Below are 15,713 nucleotides of genomic sequence, written 5' to 3' on the forward strand. Positions count from 1 at the left end.
GCACCACGCATGGCGTGCTGTTCAGTTCACACCAGGGCCTCTCTAGTTTTGTGTGCAACAGCCAGCTCTAGCATTCAGAAATGCCTTCTTCAGCTGCATTAAAAAAAGTCCCCCATTGTCAGCAGGCTGAACTTTAGTTAAATCAGTCTAAATTAGCCCATTTGTCACCAACTGTTGTAGAACATCTGTCACTTGGAAATAGAGATCCCTGTAGTTTCAGGTGGAAATATGCAGTTTTGGCCATCTTTTTTGCTCCTGTAATGTGCTGACTGCTGAACTTACAAAAACAGAAATAGCTTTGGCTTCAAAATGTGAGTTTCCTAGTGCCACAGTAACAGCAGAGTCTGGAAGAAGAAAGTTTCTGTCAGATCTGGCCTAGGAGGACAAGGTCAGCAAAAAGTATCCTCAGGGAAAGGTGTTATACTGTGGATTTTATAAGAACAAGTTTTACAAGCTTTCCATATGTTCCCCATTGTTTATTTTATAAACATCATTAACATTGACCATTATTAGCATTAATGTCTTATTAAAATTCCTTGCAAACTTGCTGTGAACAGATGGATAATGTTTTTCCTTTACACATGTATATGCCTAAGATTGCTAAGCATGGAGATTCTGAAATGAGCTTCCCTTTTTCAAGGAAATTTGAATTGATCTGTGTTTGAATTGATCTGAGGAATGTTTTTCATGTATCTTTTTCCATTGCTGTTCCACAGTCCTGCATAATTGGCTACAATATGTCAGTTGCTTTATGAAGAAGAGTTTGAAAATATGAGATGTCCAAAATAGGTGTGTGTGGCCTGTTAAATTCTGCAGACCGATAGAAACCCACTTCTGCTTTTCTGCAGTAAGGATCCACAAGTCTAGTGTAATGCTGCAGCTGTGTGGCCATTTGACATAAATATTACAGTATTTTAAAAATATCATGTGGCAGTCCTCTCTCATGAACTAGGTCAGATGTCAATTTGGAGCTGACCATTCTGGGCTTTCTTTACATTCAGAAGAGAAAAATAAGAATCTCCACGGAATGAGTCATCAAACTGACCTCATGGTGCTCTTCCAGTGAGATGAATCATCCCTTGGATATGCCATTTTTTCTCTGTTGCCCATAGAGGATTCACAGGGGGCCTAGCTCTGAACCAGATGTCCCACTTTTCACACACCTTGTTCAGAGCAGATTAATCCCACTAACCGTGTACAGCATTGATAGAGATGGGTGTAGCATAAGGGAAGAACTTGGAGTTAGAAAAAAATGCCAGCAATGAATGTTATGGGGAGTAAAAAAGAAATAAAATTGGCTTAAAGTGCACTCACCTGGAACACACACACACACACACACACACACACACATACACACACATACACACACACAGTCTTGGTGAGTCTCAGTAGAAAATACTTTCTTATTAATGAGGATTACTGTGACCAGAACATTTCATCTTATGGCCTAACTAATAAAGAAGTACAGGCGTTGAAATCCCTGCTACAAATTTGTGCCTGGAGGTATTTAGGAGATTACTGAGCAGATTACCCCTAAAAATTTGGGTCAATTGCTTAGCACGTGAATTAATTACCTCATCAAGGTACTTGTGCCAGGATAATCTGTGAAATAAAGTGTATTACTGTTGTCACACCACTAATTTATAGCACCTGATTTAAGTGCTACAGGGACTCTTAGTATGGTGCTTCTTCAGTTATTTAAGGGATTAAGAGCGAAAAATTTCTACTTTCTTCTTTTTATTAAATTACTTGATTTTTTTAGATTTGAATTTGTGCCTAAAGTATGGATTGTTTTCAAGGATTTAGGATAGGTCTGTCTTTGTGGTTCGACATCTATTTACTCCCCCAGCTTAGATACATGTGACACTGCCCCTTGGCTTTCCCTTCATCTCTGTTTCGTTTCCTCCCAAGCCACCTGTTCAGCGTAAGGTTTACAGATGTTTGTCCCCATGTTTAAGGAAAATGGAGGCCCTAGAGATATCCCTGTTGGGCTGTTGGTATTTTTTTTAGACTGCACCAAAGCCACAATTTCCTCTTCTGACTCTCTTCTCCATGCATTGTAAACTTTGCCTACCTCTTACTGAGTTTTCAGACTATTTAATGCAGTCTCCCTTAACAACACTGAAAAAGGTACCTACAGGTGAATGATATTTCCATATTCAAAAATTAATTTGGTATCTAAAGAGTAAGACACAGAAGGTGGTGGAAGTGTCCCAGTATACAAGTTCATAGGTCATACACATGGTGTAATGAAGTGCCCCATGGCTGGTTACTGAGCAGATTATGACACTCCATCATTTGGACATTTTGGCCCATTTGACTAAAGAACTAATGGATTTAGTGGACTCTGAAACCAGGTCCCTATCAGAGTCTATGAATCAGTCTCTTGTGTGCCTGTGGGAGAACAGTGAGAGGAGGGTGGTTTTTATCATGGGGCCCCCTGGCCAGATTACTTCCCATGGAATCATAGAATCAGGAAGGTTGGAAAAGACCTCCAAGATCATTTGAGTCCAGCCTTTGAATAAACACCACCATGCCAACTAAACCATAGCACTAAGTGCCTTGTCCAGTCATTTCTTAAACACTTCCAGGGATGGTATGTTCACCCTGGGCAGCCTTCCAATGGGCAGCAGGTTCCAATGGTTAACCACTCTTTCAGTGAAAAAATTCTTCCTGATGTCCAGCATGAACATGAGCAAGGAGGAATGGCTTTGAACTGAAAGCGGACCAGTTTAGATTAGGTATTATGAAGAAACATAGGGTGTGAGTGGTGAGACACTGGCACAGGTTGCCCAGAGAAGCTGTGGATGCCCCACATTGTCCTGGCAGTGTTCAAGGCCAGGCTGAGTGAAGCTTTGAGCAACCTGGTCTAGTGAAAGGCGTCCCTGCCCGTGGCAGGGGGGTTAGAAACAGATGATCTTTAAGATCCATTCCAAGCGAAACCATTCTATGATTCTGTGGATTATGACATTATGCAGTTTACCTGCTTTGCCTGTTGCTAAGTATCTTCAGCCCTTACTTACGAAACAGGAAGTGAAACTAGATTCAATTTTGAGCTGATTCAGTAGGCCTCTCCATTTATGAAGAATCAAAGGTTTGGGGAGAAGGCTGTGTGTCATGTACCCCTTTTTTGGACTCTTAACAATTGTCACCTTGAGTTTTCCTTTCCTTTCTACTAAAGGACTCCAGTGGTATATTAGATTACATCAAATACTTTTATCAAATAGCTGGTAGGTATCTGACATGAATCCAAAAAACAAAAAACAAAAAACTGAAAAAAATTCAAAACAACAACAATAACAAAAAAATTAAATAATTCTGAAGGGAAAAGCATTCTCAATAGACTGAATAAAATTCTCCTCCTTTCATGTTTCTTCATTTTCATTCTCTGATGTCCCTGGATTTGATTTAATCTGTTTTGACATTATCAATGCCTTCAGAGATAGAATCTGCATTTTTTTCTAATGTTAAAAAAGTAAGAAAAATGTTAAAAATACTTTCTGAGCTCTCTTAAAAATATTGGCATCAGTTTTGTTTTTCTCTTTACAGGTTCACTTCAGAAGTTGCTCTCTTGCTTTAGAAAAGATAGAATTTACATTGATATTATGATGAATGGTAAAATCACTGTCTCATCTGGTTTCCTTTAAATTCCATACTTCAGTACTTTCTCCCCAAATTCCTTCCATTTTTAGTATTCTTATAGCACCAAAAATGAAGCCAGTTTCATTACAGACATTAAAAGCATGCTGATTAAATGCTTAGCAGACTTTTAATATACAATCATGCTTTCCAGAGCACTCTTTCAATTGCTCCACATTAATAACAACTTTTAAAAGGATTTTCCTGCTCTTTAATTGTCCAGTCTTACAGTCTTTCTTTCATTTGCCACTGACTAATTCAAAAATATAAGCTTACTTTATGTGCAATTTTTAGGTCATCATTAAGCTCTTTGTGAAAGAGATTGAGTCATATAATGTGTTTTTACAGTGCAGCCCAGTTCTCAGTTGGTGTCATAGAATGCCACTATAATACAAACATTAATCATCCATGTCATTAGTTGCCACTATTGCTTTCTACCTTGATGCATTTCTAAAAAAGAAAAAATAAAAAGTACAAAATAACCTCTGCAATCCATCCAGTTCCTTTTGTTAGCTCATTTAGTCAGTGTGCTCTTGGCTTGTTTCTATACTGATAATTTGTCCAGTAAAGCTCAGCTGGATCTCTTTATTCTTTTTTCAGTTGTCCTTCTATTTATGATATTTTCTATCTCATATACACATGTTCCCTAAAAGCATTTCTATACAGGATGCTGTGGCAGTGGCAGATAATAGAGATGAAAGACTCCATTTTTATTTTACCTTGCATTCTTGTAGTTGCTCTCTTTCTTTTGGCAGTATAACCCTTTGTGGTTGCAATTGGTAGTATTTCCCATAGCTTATTCCTCTGTGCTTCTTTTCTTTGAATGACTGCATTCCTTCCATTGTCTGTAGCTTTCACTCCACCTAAAGTCAATACAAATCTTGATATTGATTTAAGCATGGACAGAATTTCAACAGAAGCTCTTCTGTTATTTTTAAGAGGGTGTCTGGTTTTGTTTTTTTTAATGTAGTCCATTAAATATGCATGGTATTTTGCAGAAAAATAAAAGCACTGCCTTCCAAGAGAATTCAGTATATTTTGACAACTCATGCCACTTGCCTGCAATCTGCATTTCTCCTAGATGATGACACAAGGTTCAAGGCAAAGAAGCATGTGCTTTAGTCACGTGGAAATCTGTGCTTGGTTTTGACTTGCCTTGCTGAGTAGAGACAGGGGTAAGGGCCTGATGCATCACAGAACTGAGCTGTAAATGTTCTGTGGAAATAAAGGATGAGGAAAGAGTCATTAGGCAAGGAAGGAAAGGTGGTTTCACCCAAAAGGATGAGTTGGCTGTGCATACCATGTGGTCTGCACATCTAAAGCTGTTCAGACTGCTTACGAATGATTGAATAAACCTTGTAAGTATGAATAATCCTATGCAACTAGGAGTGATTGAAATACTTGCTCCCTTCAGTGTGCGCTAGTGATGCTTCATGTCAAATCACTGAATTTGTCATAAATGGTGTAGTTTGTGATGATGACAGAGATGTTATGGGGCAAGAAAAGAGTTTTGGAAAGGGATGGACTATGTGGGAGAAAAAGATGGACACACACAGAAGGAACAAAACTGCAGAAGTCAGGGCAGGCAAGAGAACATAAGGTATGGCAACAGATGGAGAAGTAAATTTCACACCTGAAGTATGTGAGGCAATTTTTTTGTTTTGATTGCCAGTAGAGTCTATTGCTCTTGAAACCTCCTCATCCACATGTTTATCCTTTTTCTTCAGCAAAAGAAACCATATTATGCCCCCCAAAAACATAGCTCTTCTGGAAATATTTCAATCTGCAAGATTCCTGCATAATTATTACTTCACTTAATGGGACCTGCGATGACTTAATGTCATTTATGATGTTCCTACATTACAGAGTTCCCTGGGAGTTCTCTTTTCGGACAGATTTACCAAAAATGGTGGTTCCCACTTTTGCTATTTTTAAATCTGAGAACTTAAAAGAAAGCTGTGCCTAACAATAAATAAAAGAAGGAATAGCTAATTAACTGCAATACTTTGGTAATAGTTTATAATCTTGTCAAGCTGACAAAGAAAGCAGCATTCACTTCACCTTTCTTTGAGTTGGTGGGGGGCAGATGAGGTTTTTCTAGGTTTTTTTCTGGTTGTCAACACAAGGTCCATAAAGTCCATTCTGTAATGTAAGATGGTGGCATTGAAAGAGCAGGTACTGCGCATTTGTACTTGCCCTCCTGTGTTGTGCTGGTCTAATGTCAGGCACCTGTTTGTTGAGAAATGACATGAAGGTGAAGTGGTCTTGTTGAGTCCGAGTGATTTATCACATGGCACAGCGCCAGCTCTTGCAGTTACACCAAGTTGTCAGTTTCTCTGTTGTAAATTAAACCAGGGTTTCATAACCTAAAAGATTTTCAAAGCTTAAACTGTAGACAGATTTTCTAGCAATACCTTGCAGGGCAAACTGGGATCTCTTGAATTAAATTGTACTTTTTTCTTTATTTCAAAGTTTAACAGGGAGCGTTCTACTTCTAGAACTATCAATTCTTGATATGCATACCTCAGACAAGTTACTGCACAGGTTTCAGTGTGAATCCTGTAAACTGGGCACTTTTAGTTTCCCCATACTGCTAACTCTTTCACTGTTTCCCACTGAATTCCTTAGCTAAAAGAAGGAGAAAGGAAAGCAGTGGCTGCTGACACGGGGGGTTTGATATTCTTACAAGACCAGGGGTTAGAGTAAGTGCTGTGGTATAATTTTTTTTTTTTAATTTGTCTATGTGGATTGTATTAGAAAGAAGTATTTCTTTCTGCATCACCCAGGTATAGACTAGTGACATTCACTAAGCCTTTTAATAACGCACACAAGCCAGTCTTAGTCAGATGGAATGGGAAGAGGGACCAAGCATGAACCCAGACATACACCCTTCTAGTCTCAAATGCTGTAGGCCTAGTCAAAGGGAAATGTAGAAGTAATTTAGAGAGAGGACATTCTTTCTAGTATTCAGGTAGGTGAGACAGGGTAGGAGGAAAAACATCCTTCTTCCTCTGGTAAGTCTTGTAATTGCTGTCTGCACTGCTGAGACCTCTGTACCAGGATGAGAGCAGAAGAGGTGAGACTGCTAGTAAAGGATGACCCCCCTGACTCTGTCTGCAGGATTAAATTAAGCTGAGCTAGGGCAGGCTGGCCCATACTGTTCAGCTGTTAGAAAGTTGTTGCTCTGGGTCAGCTAGTGTTTTCCCACAAAATGTGATACAGTTCAGAGTTTGATGCAGGACAAGTAGTTTCCCAGAAAAGCATCTTTTTGGGAAAAGAGAAGCGCTGTTGCTGCAGGGACACTCAGCATGCTGTGCCCGTTGGTTTCAGGGAACAAGAATGGTCCCTGGTCGGTTTTGATTGCTAGGACAGATGTAGTTATTGGTAGAAGGGCAGGTTGAGAAATGGCATCCTTGCAAGCTGACCGCCCACACAGCAAAATGATTTGAGAGATAAATCACTGCAGATTCTCTCAGTCTGTCCAAAAAGGTGGGATTTGGGGATATGATAGTGAAGTCCTATAGTTTTCTCCTTTATCATGCTATGTCTTAACACTATGTCTTATGAAACCTGCGGCATCTGGGCAACACACAGACCAAATTTCTCTGATGGGGTTGCAGATAATTGTGAATTTTAAAAAGTTTTTTTAAAAAACACAGCCAAACACAAAACCCCAACAAAGCCAAAATCAAAGTGGAGTGGCAGATGAGGTATTTTGCACAGCTGACAAAACCTGTATCTTCATTATACAAGTCTATAATGGCCTTTGCTTCTGTATCTAGCTGTGGTATGCTTTACTTCAGGACCCACCCCTTGCATTATCTGCAGTCTTCCCCAGGGTGATATTTCCAACTCTTATGTTTTCCTCTGCTAGTCAAAGGCAATCACATCTGTTTCTCCGTCTGTGGCATGTGAATTGAGTAACAGGGAGAGGCTGCAGGTTTTCAACTCTAAAAGTGAGAAATTCTTGTTTGAAAGTAAGCAGTACCATAACTAAAAGAATGAATGTTTGGCTCAAATTAATTAAAATAATACATGTTTCATTACTCTGCAATCTGTCTACCATCTCTCTTACCGATGTCACATGTCATTTACCTATGCACAGTTTTAGCCTTGGACTTAATGCTAAGTTCTGTTCAGCTCATTACCAAATGCCTTTCAGGACTGTTGCCAAAAATATTCTCTTCCCTATCCAAAACTGACCTGGGGACTCTAATTCATTCACTACAGCATCCAGCCTTGACTACTGTAATTCCTTGGTTTGCTGGGCTTGGAGCCAAATCGATTGGCAGACTGCAGCTTAGTCAGAATTCAGCAACAGGGCTTCTGACCCAAACCACGCCAACTCTATATCCTCCCTGTGCTGCGACTCTATATTTGAAAAGCGTGTTATACATTTACTGTAACAGTTTCCTTTACACTGTAATTTTATGGGTTGAATTTTTCTTTTACCCTTCATGTCAACTGTCACACTCTTACAGAATTTTTCTGTGCTAAATTGCCATATATTCTACTCTGACACTTGCAGTAATTTAGTGCAAAGCCCTTTTCATCCTGCGTCCTTAATTGGTGGAATTTAAAGTAAAATTCTACATGAAATCTGATTATTTTATCTGCCATCCAAGACTTTTGCTTTTATTCTAACACATTTTTTGTTTCTATTTTGTTTCTTTTTCTATTATAAATTATTTATATAATAATATGTAATATGAAATAATATGCATGGCAGAAAAATTGAGTACTTCTTAACTCCTCAACCCGGAGATAAATTTCAGCCTTCACTCAATCATGTGTATAAAATTGACTGCTTGATAATGTAATGCAGGGTAAAAGTATTCTCTCTACCTCTTAATCTGCAGATGAGGCTACACTTTGGTTCTCATTTATTTCTGTTTTTCTTTGGTAGTACAATTTTCAAATATCCTGTATCGAATATTTTCTTGCCTGGGAGATATTCTAGTTTTCCATTTCATACAATCTTCTATGCAACTTCTGCAGGCATTGTTAAAGGGATTTTTGCTGTTTTTCCTAGTTTTTCTGGTTGCTTTTACATTTGTACTTGATAGCAATACTTTTTCCAGGTAGCATTATTTATGGCAGCAGAAACTGAGTCTTAAACTTTCTATTAATATACTTACTATGACCTGGAGCCTCCAATAAAGTGTATTGCACTTGCGTATCATTCTAGGGTTAGTTATTTGGGTCTTTCTAACTATTTATAACACAGCAGAAAAGCAATTAGATATTAATCCTTTGTCTGCAACATGCCACGTAAATTAGCAGCCACAGAATAAGTCATTAGGAAAGATGCAATTACTTACATCCTGTAAGCCATATTGATGGGAAAAACATGACATGTTATGGACCCTTCCAGGACAATGTGGTTTTTTAAATCCTAATTTAGTAAGGAAATAGCTTTGCATATGGTCAATGAAAATTTGATATAGCATAGAACTCACTAACAGATGTTTGACAATGAATATTTCATATTACTTAATAATTCTACTTACCAGTCACAGTTGACACTACAGTGCATTCTGGAGTTCAAGGTGCCTTGGAGAGATAGATATGACCTGTTATATAGTTTTGGAAATTTCTTCCTAGAGATCAGAAATAATCTGATCTGCCAGCTTTAGGCTTCCAGAGTACCTATGGGAAAACAAATGAGTCTTGGTGCAACAAGAAAAAATGTGGCAGAGCAAGTTTACATTGAATTGCCATCTGATGGCACAGGAATGCAGGATCTTGGTGCAGTACAAAAAGATGTGGAGGCACTTCCCTGTACCATGACCTTGGCTGCTGTTTAGCTCTAATGTAGTTCTTGGAGACCTTTTATGGTGGAATTTGCAAAGCTTCATAGCTTAGATCGCTGTGAATATTGAAATTGCTGTATGTACATTGACACTTTGTTTGAATAGAGCACTGGTATGTTAGTCCTTGACACATACTCATTTAGTATTGTCCTCTGCATCTTCCTTTTTATTATCCCTTAATAAAACTTATTAAGGGATAACCTGTTTCATAAAGTTTCTTTAAATGGCTTGATTTTTAGCATGTTGTACTCATACTATCTGACCTCTTGTCACTTTTTTAATTCCAAAAAGTTAGGTAAGTGAAGAAGATCCTTTTAGTATTCACTTTGTCTACTGCAGTTACACAAGAGGAAGCTATGGCATCTTCCTAGCTTGGGTTTCCTTTGAGGAAAGTTTCTGAAATTATCAGATAATGACTTTTGATAAATCTTAGCACCTGTTCACATAATGGAAATTAAACACTTTAAAGTTCAAATGTTTTTCAAAATTCAGATGATCTTATTAATACTTATTAGTGGAAAATGGCAAACCAGCTCTTCCTCATATCTTTTTGAATCTTTTCTACTTGAATTTCCACGTGCAAACTGAAAACAGATTGTTAATTAAGCAAAATTTTCTGAGCACCTGGGTCATCAACAGAATGACAGTAATTAAATTCTAGCCTCAATTTCTATACACATAATAATCGAGTGCTTTACCATTTTCATTCTCTTCAAATTAATTGAAAAAATATACACAGCATTACTTCCTTGATGCTTAGACTCTTTAGTCTAAGCAAGTTCTAATGGGCTGAAATTATCACACCTACCTTTAAAAGTTGAATGGATTACAATGGATAAGATCATGACTGTAGGTCTGAAAGACTTTCTTTATTGTAAACTACCTATACGTATTCATTTTAAAAGAAAATGAACTACAATTATTTTCTATGACTTTAGAAGGTAATTAATCATCCCTGAAAGAAAAACTCTATTCAAAATGTTGTAATTTTCTGGAATCTGAAGGCAGCCTTCAAAAGTGGTAAAAACCCAGAGAATAGAAGAAATGTGCTCAAATGAGAGATATTAACTTTTTGTTCTAGAGGTGAAAGATACTGCTTAAGTAGGTGAGCTCACCATTTTAGGAAGGATAGGTTGCTATGTATAATAAGATTCTCTACATCTCTGACTTAAGGGAAGAATGAGAGAAGCTCCAGATCAGCAAGATGAGGGACCAGGGCAGAGGGTGTTATAGCACTCCTGCCACCACTTTTGAGTGAGAGGAGTAAGAAGTGCTGCAGACTGCAACTTGATAAAGAAAGGACATTGTTTCCACCCAGGAATCTAAAAGGATAGATAGCAAAGAACCTTGTCAAAGAGTTGAAGCATTTTTCAGTTTGACTTCATAGATTGGTACAGCTGCTCATTCATGAGCACAGCCAAGGTTGTTTGTAAAAAATCTGGATTTATTGGTGTTTTCTTCAGTTAATTGTGCTGGGATCAAGGTAACTTACATTTCGGCCAAATCATTTTTAGGCAGGTCACTGTTGTGGAAGGACAATTTTACTTTCAACTCAAGTGAGAAGAACAAAAGGAGTGTTGAGAGAAAAGCTTTCTCAACTGAAATGAACAAATAGCTAAAAACTTGAGGATCCTAATTATCCTAGAAAACTGATTGAAATATTGACGTTTGGCTTCAGAACAAATTCATTGGATTTGAATGAGGGAAGCCCATTTCATATCTGTTCTTCACCTTGTATGAAAGAAAAAAAGGGTCTGTTCATGTAAGTAACCATACATAGGCCATGAAGACGGCTCTGATCTACCACAGGTGAGCCCTTTGATATTGAGAGGAGGAGAAGCAGCAGCTGCAGTCACAGAGTGCAGGGCTGATGTACCTGCAGGTAGAAGGTTTAGCCTCCTCCAGGTGGGAGGTTCAGCCCTTCCCACCTGCTGACAAGTTCCCACTATCAATCAGATAGTCACCCTTCGAAGCAGAGCCTGCCTGCCCTCCACGCTTCTGTCCGTGCAGCCCGCTCGTCTGTACGCCGCTGCCACCCAAAAACACGTGTCAGGTGGAGGTCTCAGGGTCATTTCTGTGGTCACACACCTATTGCCACACACCATGTGTGTGCCAGTACAGGGAGTGGTAGCAGACATCACGGGGAAGCAGCTGCATGCCTGGTTCTTGGTGCATAGTTAAGAGTTGTGTAGACTAAAGTTATGGAGACAGACTTGAAGGGAGACATCTCCAACATTGATACAATGTAAGTACGAAAGACACGTCATTGGATGGATATTGATGATGTTGTTTCAGTAATGACATCATCCATAGACTCCTAGTGTCTTTGCTTTGCTTCTCTATAGTGATCACAACATAAATTGCTTGTCTTGTTTGACTTCCTTGTTCACCAAAGTTGAGCAGATTGTCGCCGTTTTCAACGCTTCTACCAGACAAAAAGCTTGGGACCATTTCTCGAAAGCCCAGCGAAAGAACATAGACATTTGGCGAAAGCATTCTGAGGTTGGTGATTTTATTTTTACTTTCTATCCATCATCTCACAGCTGGATTGACACAGAACGAGTGTGATTGTAGCTGGACATAGTGTATTTGGCAATATTTGCAGCTACCATTTTAGCTGTTAATCAACTGGCCGTTTGCAGTCTCGCCTACAGTATGAATTGCTCCCATTGCTCTCATTATGGTAATAGCCATTAAATAAAATGAAGACAGGGAGCAATGTGTTTTTATTTTTCATGCAAAATTTGGGAAATCATTAGAAGATTATGTTTACTATCTAAAATAATGAACTGACATCGTGAAATTAGGAACAATATTTTCAAATAAGGAATTTAGGAGTCATCGTGATCTGTTTTTAAAAGAAGAATTCTGTGGCAAAGATTTTTTTTTTCACTGTGCCATCTTATGGTCATTATAAAATGACTTTGAGTGAAAATAAAATAAAAAATTTCTTTCCTAAATAATGACTTAAGAATATTAAGTCCCTAACTGTGACCTATTCCTTCCCATTTGTTCTATGTTTATCTTAGAAAAAGTAGATACATCTCTTGTGTTGATTCTAAGTATTATGCTTGCAAAGAAACCAGTATAAATGTAATCATACAACCACACGGAGTTAGCAGTGTGGGACCATGCATGTGTGACTGTCATAAGCATGAGCAGAGGAAATGGGATTCTAACTCCCCTTGCTGTGAGTGGCAGCAAAGGAAGTGCTAGACCTCATCCTGTGTTTTGGTCATCCAGCTTTCGATTTTAATTCAGTATATACGCTATGAGCCTGTATTTTAAAAAGTAAGTACCGCTGTCTTTGTTTTCTTTCTTTCTTTCCTCTTCCTTTTTTTTTAAATTTTAATATGAGCAATTTACATGCACTTGGTTTACTGCCATGTGGTACAGTGTGTTGATTGTTACTATCACAGTCCTCTAAATGATTTTTCTCTGTCTCAGAATAAAAACTTTAGAAGGTAAGGTGCACTTATTTAATTATTTTGTAGTACACTTGTAAAATAAGTGTTGTACACTTAGTTTGAGAAACACTGAAGTACTGTGATATAAATCATTGGGATAACATTTTAAGTGTCCATTAACTAATGCTAAATTACAGTTGAATACCAATGGCACTAAATGTAACATCTACATGAATACCAAATGAATACTTTATTATCAGTGCTATTATGGTGAATACAAAACTACTTCAATAATGGGACACTTAAAATAAAATGTTAGCATAATTTATTAGTACGAATTGTATTTTGCATTTTGTTCACAAATATTTCATATACATAGTGGATAATGTCTTTGTTCAATCGAAAGTTGGGAAGTTGGGGACTGATCTTTGTTTTATATTTTAGAGAAATATAAAAATATTATTGCTAGTAGATTATTTTAATTATATTAAGATCATCCCTTCTTAAACTAACTTTCTGTAAAGGGATGTGGTGTGTCATTCATTTGCTGGTTTCTAAATATTTAATAAACTGAAATGTGTAAGAGTTGGACTTTCCAGAAATGTTAATTCTCTACTCATTTTTTTTTCAAAAATTACTGCCTTTTGATTTTAAGAGGACAACAGCTAAAAAAATTCAAAATTATGTAAAGCATCTAGCTAAATCAATATATTTTGGAAATGCCTGTTTTTTAGATATGAAATGTGATGTAAATAAACCAAATAGTATATTTTATTTAAACCATATCTTCTAAAAATGATATTATCTGCTGATCTGCTTAATTACTTGATCACCTTCCATTTTTTTCCTGAATTTAGAAAAGCTTTGCTAGAAACCCAAGGTAAAGAAAAGACTCATACACATAGACCTTCTCCATAGAAAGTCATTGACTCTGCTGATAATGTAGACACTGATGCATCAAGAACATTTGTCCACTAATGAGGGAGTAAATGTAAGAGGATGTCTGCTCATATATGCAGTATCCTTCCCCAAGAAAATGTGCAGGGGGCCTTTTCCACTAAGGAATTCAGAAATGGCTTGCCTGGTTCTTCCAGAGATGCTTCTGGTTTGACAATTTAGCCTGTTAATATATATATTTTTTTTTTTTAATTTGAAATTATTCCCCTGTAAAACACCCACTAATTAGGTTCCTTGTTTTTGCTGGGATTAATGAGCACAGATACATTTTTCAGAATATTTGAGATCTGCTGATAAACCAAGAGTACAGCTGAAGAGAAACGCCTTCCCTTTTTTTCACGCAGCCCCTCTCTGACAGATTATTGTTAATTGCACAGAGCTGTTGTTGGACTCCTCAATGCTGTCTCCTCCTTCCACACGACTCTCCCTTGTTTCAAAGAATTCAAACCACCTCTTTGGGAATTAAGCTCTTTGTTGGCAGAAAAATTAGCTGTCTGCGGGTGGACAAAGCCTACACTAATCACAGTGCAGCATCCCCATGTTACACCTGACAGGATTATTAGGACAAAATAGAGTCCTCTCAATCTTCTCAGTGCTGCCATTAAAGAGGCAGCCGCTACGCCCGCGCCAGCCTTTCTGCCCAGAACAAAGAGCGTCTAGACTCCTGCAAAGCCCGCGTGCCTGCTGATCCTCTCCTGGTGACATGTGCAGGGGCTGCCTGCCCGCCCTTGCAGCGGCACACAGAGACCGAGCTGTCCCTGCTGCCACTCCTTTTGGATCAAGATGCAAGGATTTTCAGGCCAGCATTGTGGGACTGGGTCTTTTAAATCCAAGGCAATCTGAGCATAGGGACAGAGGGTGAGGTTCCTTCGACAAATAAATACACAGCTCTTCATCTGCACTGTCTGTGCTCCGCTCCCTTTGCAACCAGCAGAGAGAACGAGGCGCTTTAAGGATGCCTTTTAGGTAATAAAACTTTGTGTGTTGGAGACACCTACATTTGGCCAAATGAATCATACCCCAAGTGGCAGAGGGAAGCAAGAATTAGCTAGGCCTTAAGCAAGCTGACAGTCTCTTTATCAGTCTGCTTTATACACCAGTTTTAAGTATTATCCTGTTAAAGCATTTTTCCTTTGTTTAGCAGGCCTAAAGATCACTAAACAGGGAAAGTCACTTTTTCTCTTGCTTTCCCTGAGTGTTACCTTTGATAAACTCAGTTCTTTCACAGGAATAATTCCCTGTGCTTCTGTTTTTATAAATATTCATACACAAATAAATATGATTACAATGATAAATTATGTATAATTAAAATCAGATCAGTATTAAAAACAGGTACTAAATAATGCATAATAACTTTATGGAAGTTAATACTGACAAAAGGTAATTTTGGCTTTTAGGAGCTCCGAAATGCTCACAGTGAACAGCTCATGGGAATCCGCCGGGAAGAGGAGATGGAAATGTCCGATGATGACAGTGGTGACAATCCCACTAAAAAGCTGAGAGTAGATGATTCAGGTAAATATATGCAAGTGTTGTTTTAGTAAAAGCAAACAAAAACTTACATATGAGAAGTGACATTTTAATACCTGATTATATAAGACAGCATCTTATTTTAAACCCTCATAAATTAGTTATTTGAATGATGCAAGCTGTCTCTAGGAGATGTCTGTCGCCTGCTATGTTCTATAATGATGAAAATTCTCCAGTTCTACCCTTGGCTGGAAGCATTATGTTTCCTTAGTGCGCTTCCTCCAGCTTTGCATGACAGCATTCGTTCCATGGTAGAAACGATGTTTTATTATGAGACCAGTTCAAGTTATGCTTTGGTCAGTATTCTCTAATCTATACCTTTCTTTGCAACAAAGAGATAATAATCTCTAATCTCTATAAGAAATAG

The 15,713-nt window shown here is 38.0% G+C and overlaps 1 protein-coding gene across 8 annotated transcripts in view; it reads left to right on the forward strand.

Moving 5' to 3' along the window:
* The window catches only part of ENOX1 (ecto-NOX disulfide-thiol exchanger 1), a 356,774-nt gene that overhangs the window by 276,956 nt on the left and 64,105 nt on the right, over positions 1 to 15,713 (forward strand). For all 8 annotated transcript variants that reach the window (XM_054271527.1, XM_054271533.1, XM_054271532.1 and 5 more), the window contains 2 exons: positions 11,848 to 11,954; positions 15,214 to 15,331. In XM_054271527.1, coding sequence (XP_054127502.1) covers positions 11,848 to 11,954; positions 15,214 to 15,331 — 225 coding nt within the window. The remainder of the gene's footprint in view (positions 1 to 11,847; positions 11,955 to 15,213; positions 15,332 to 15,713) is intronic.

The sequence above is a fragment of the Melozone crissalis genome, unplaced genomic scaffold, assembly GCF_028551555.1.
Source record: "Melozone crissalis strain CALT ecotype California unplaced genomic scaffold, PUWL_Pcris_2 ptg000013l_1, whole genome shotgun sequence".
Taxonomy (NCBI): Eukaryota; Metazoa; Chordata; class Aves; order Passeriformes; family Passerellidae; genus Melozone; species Melozone crissalis.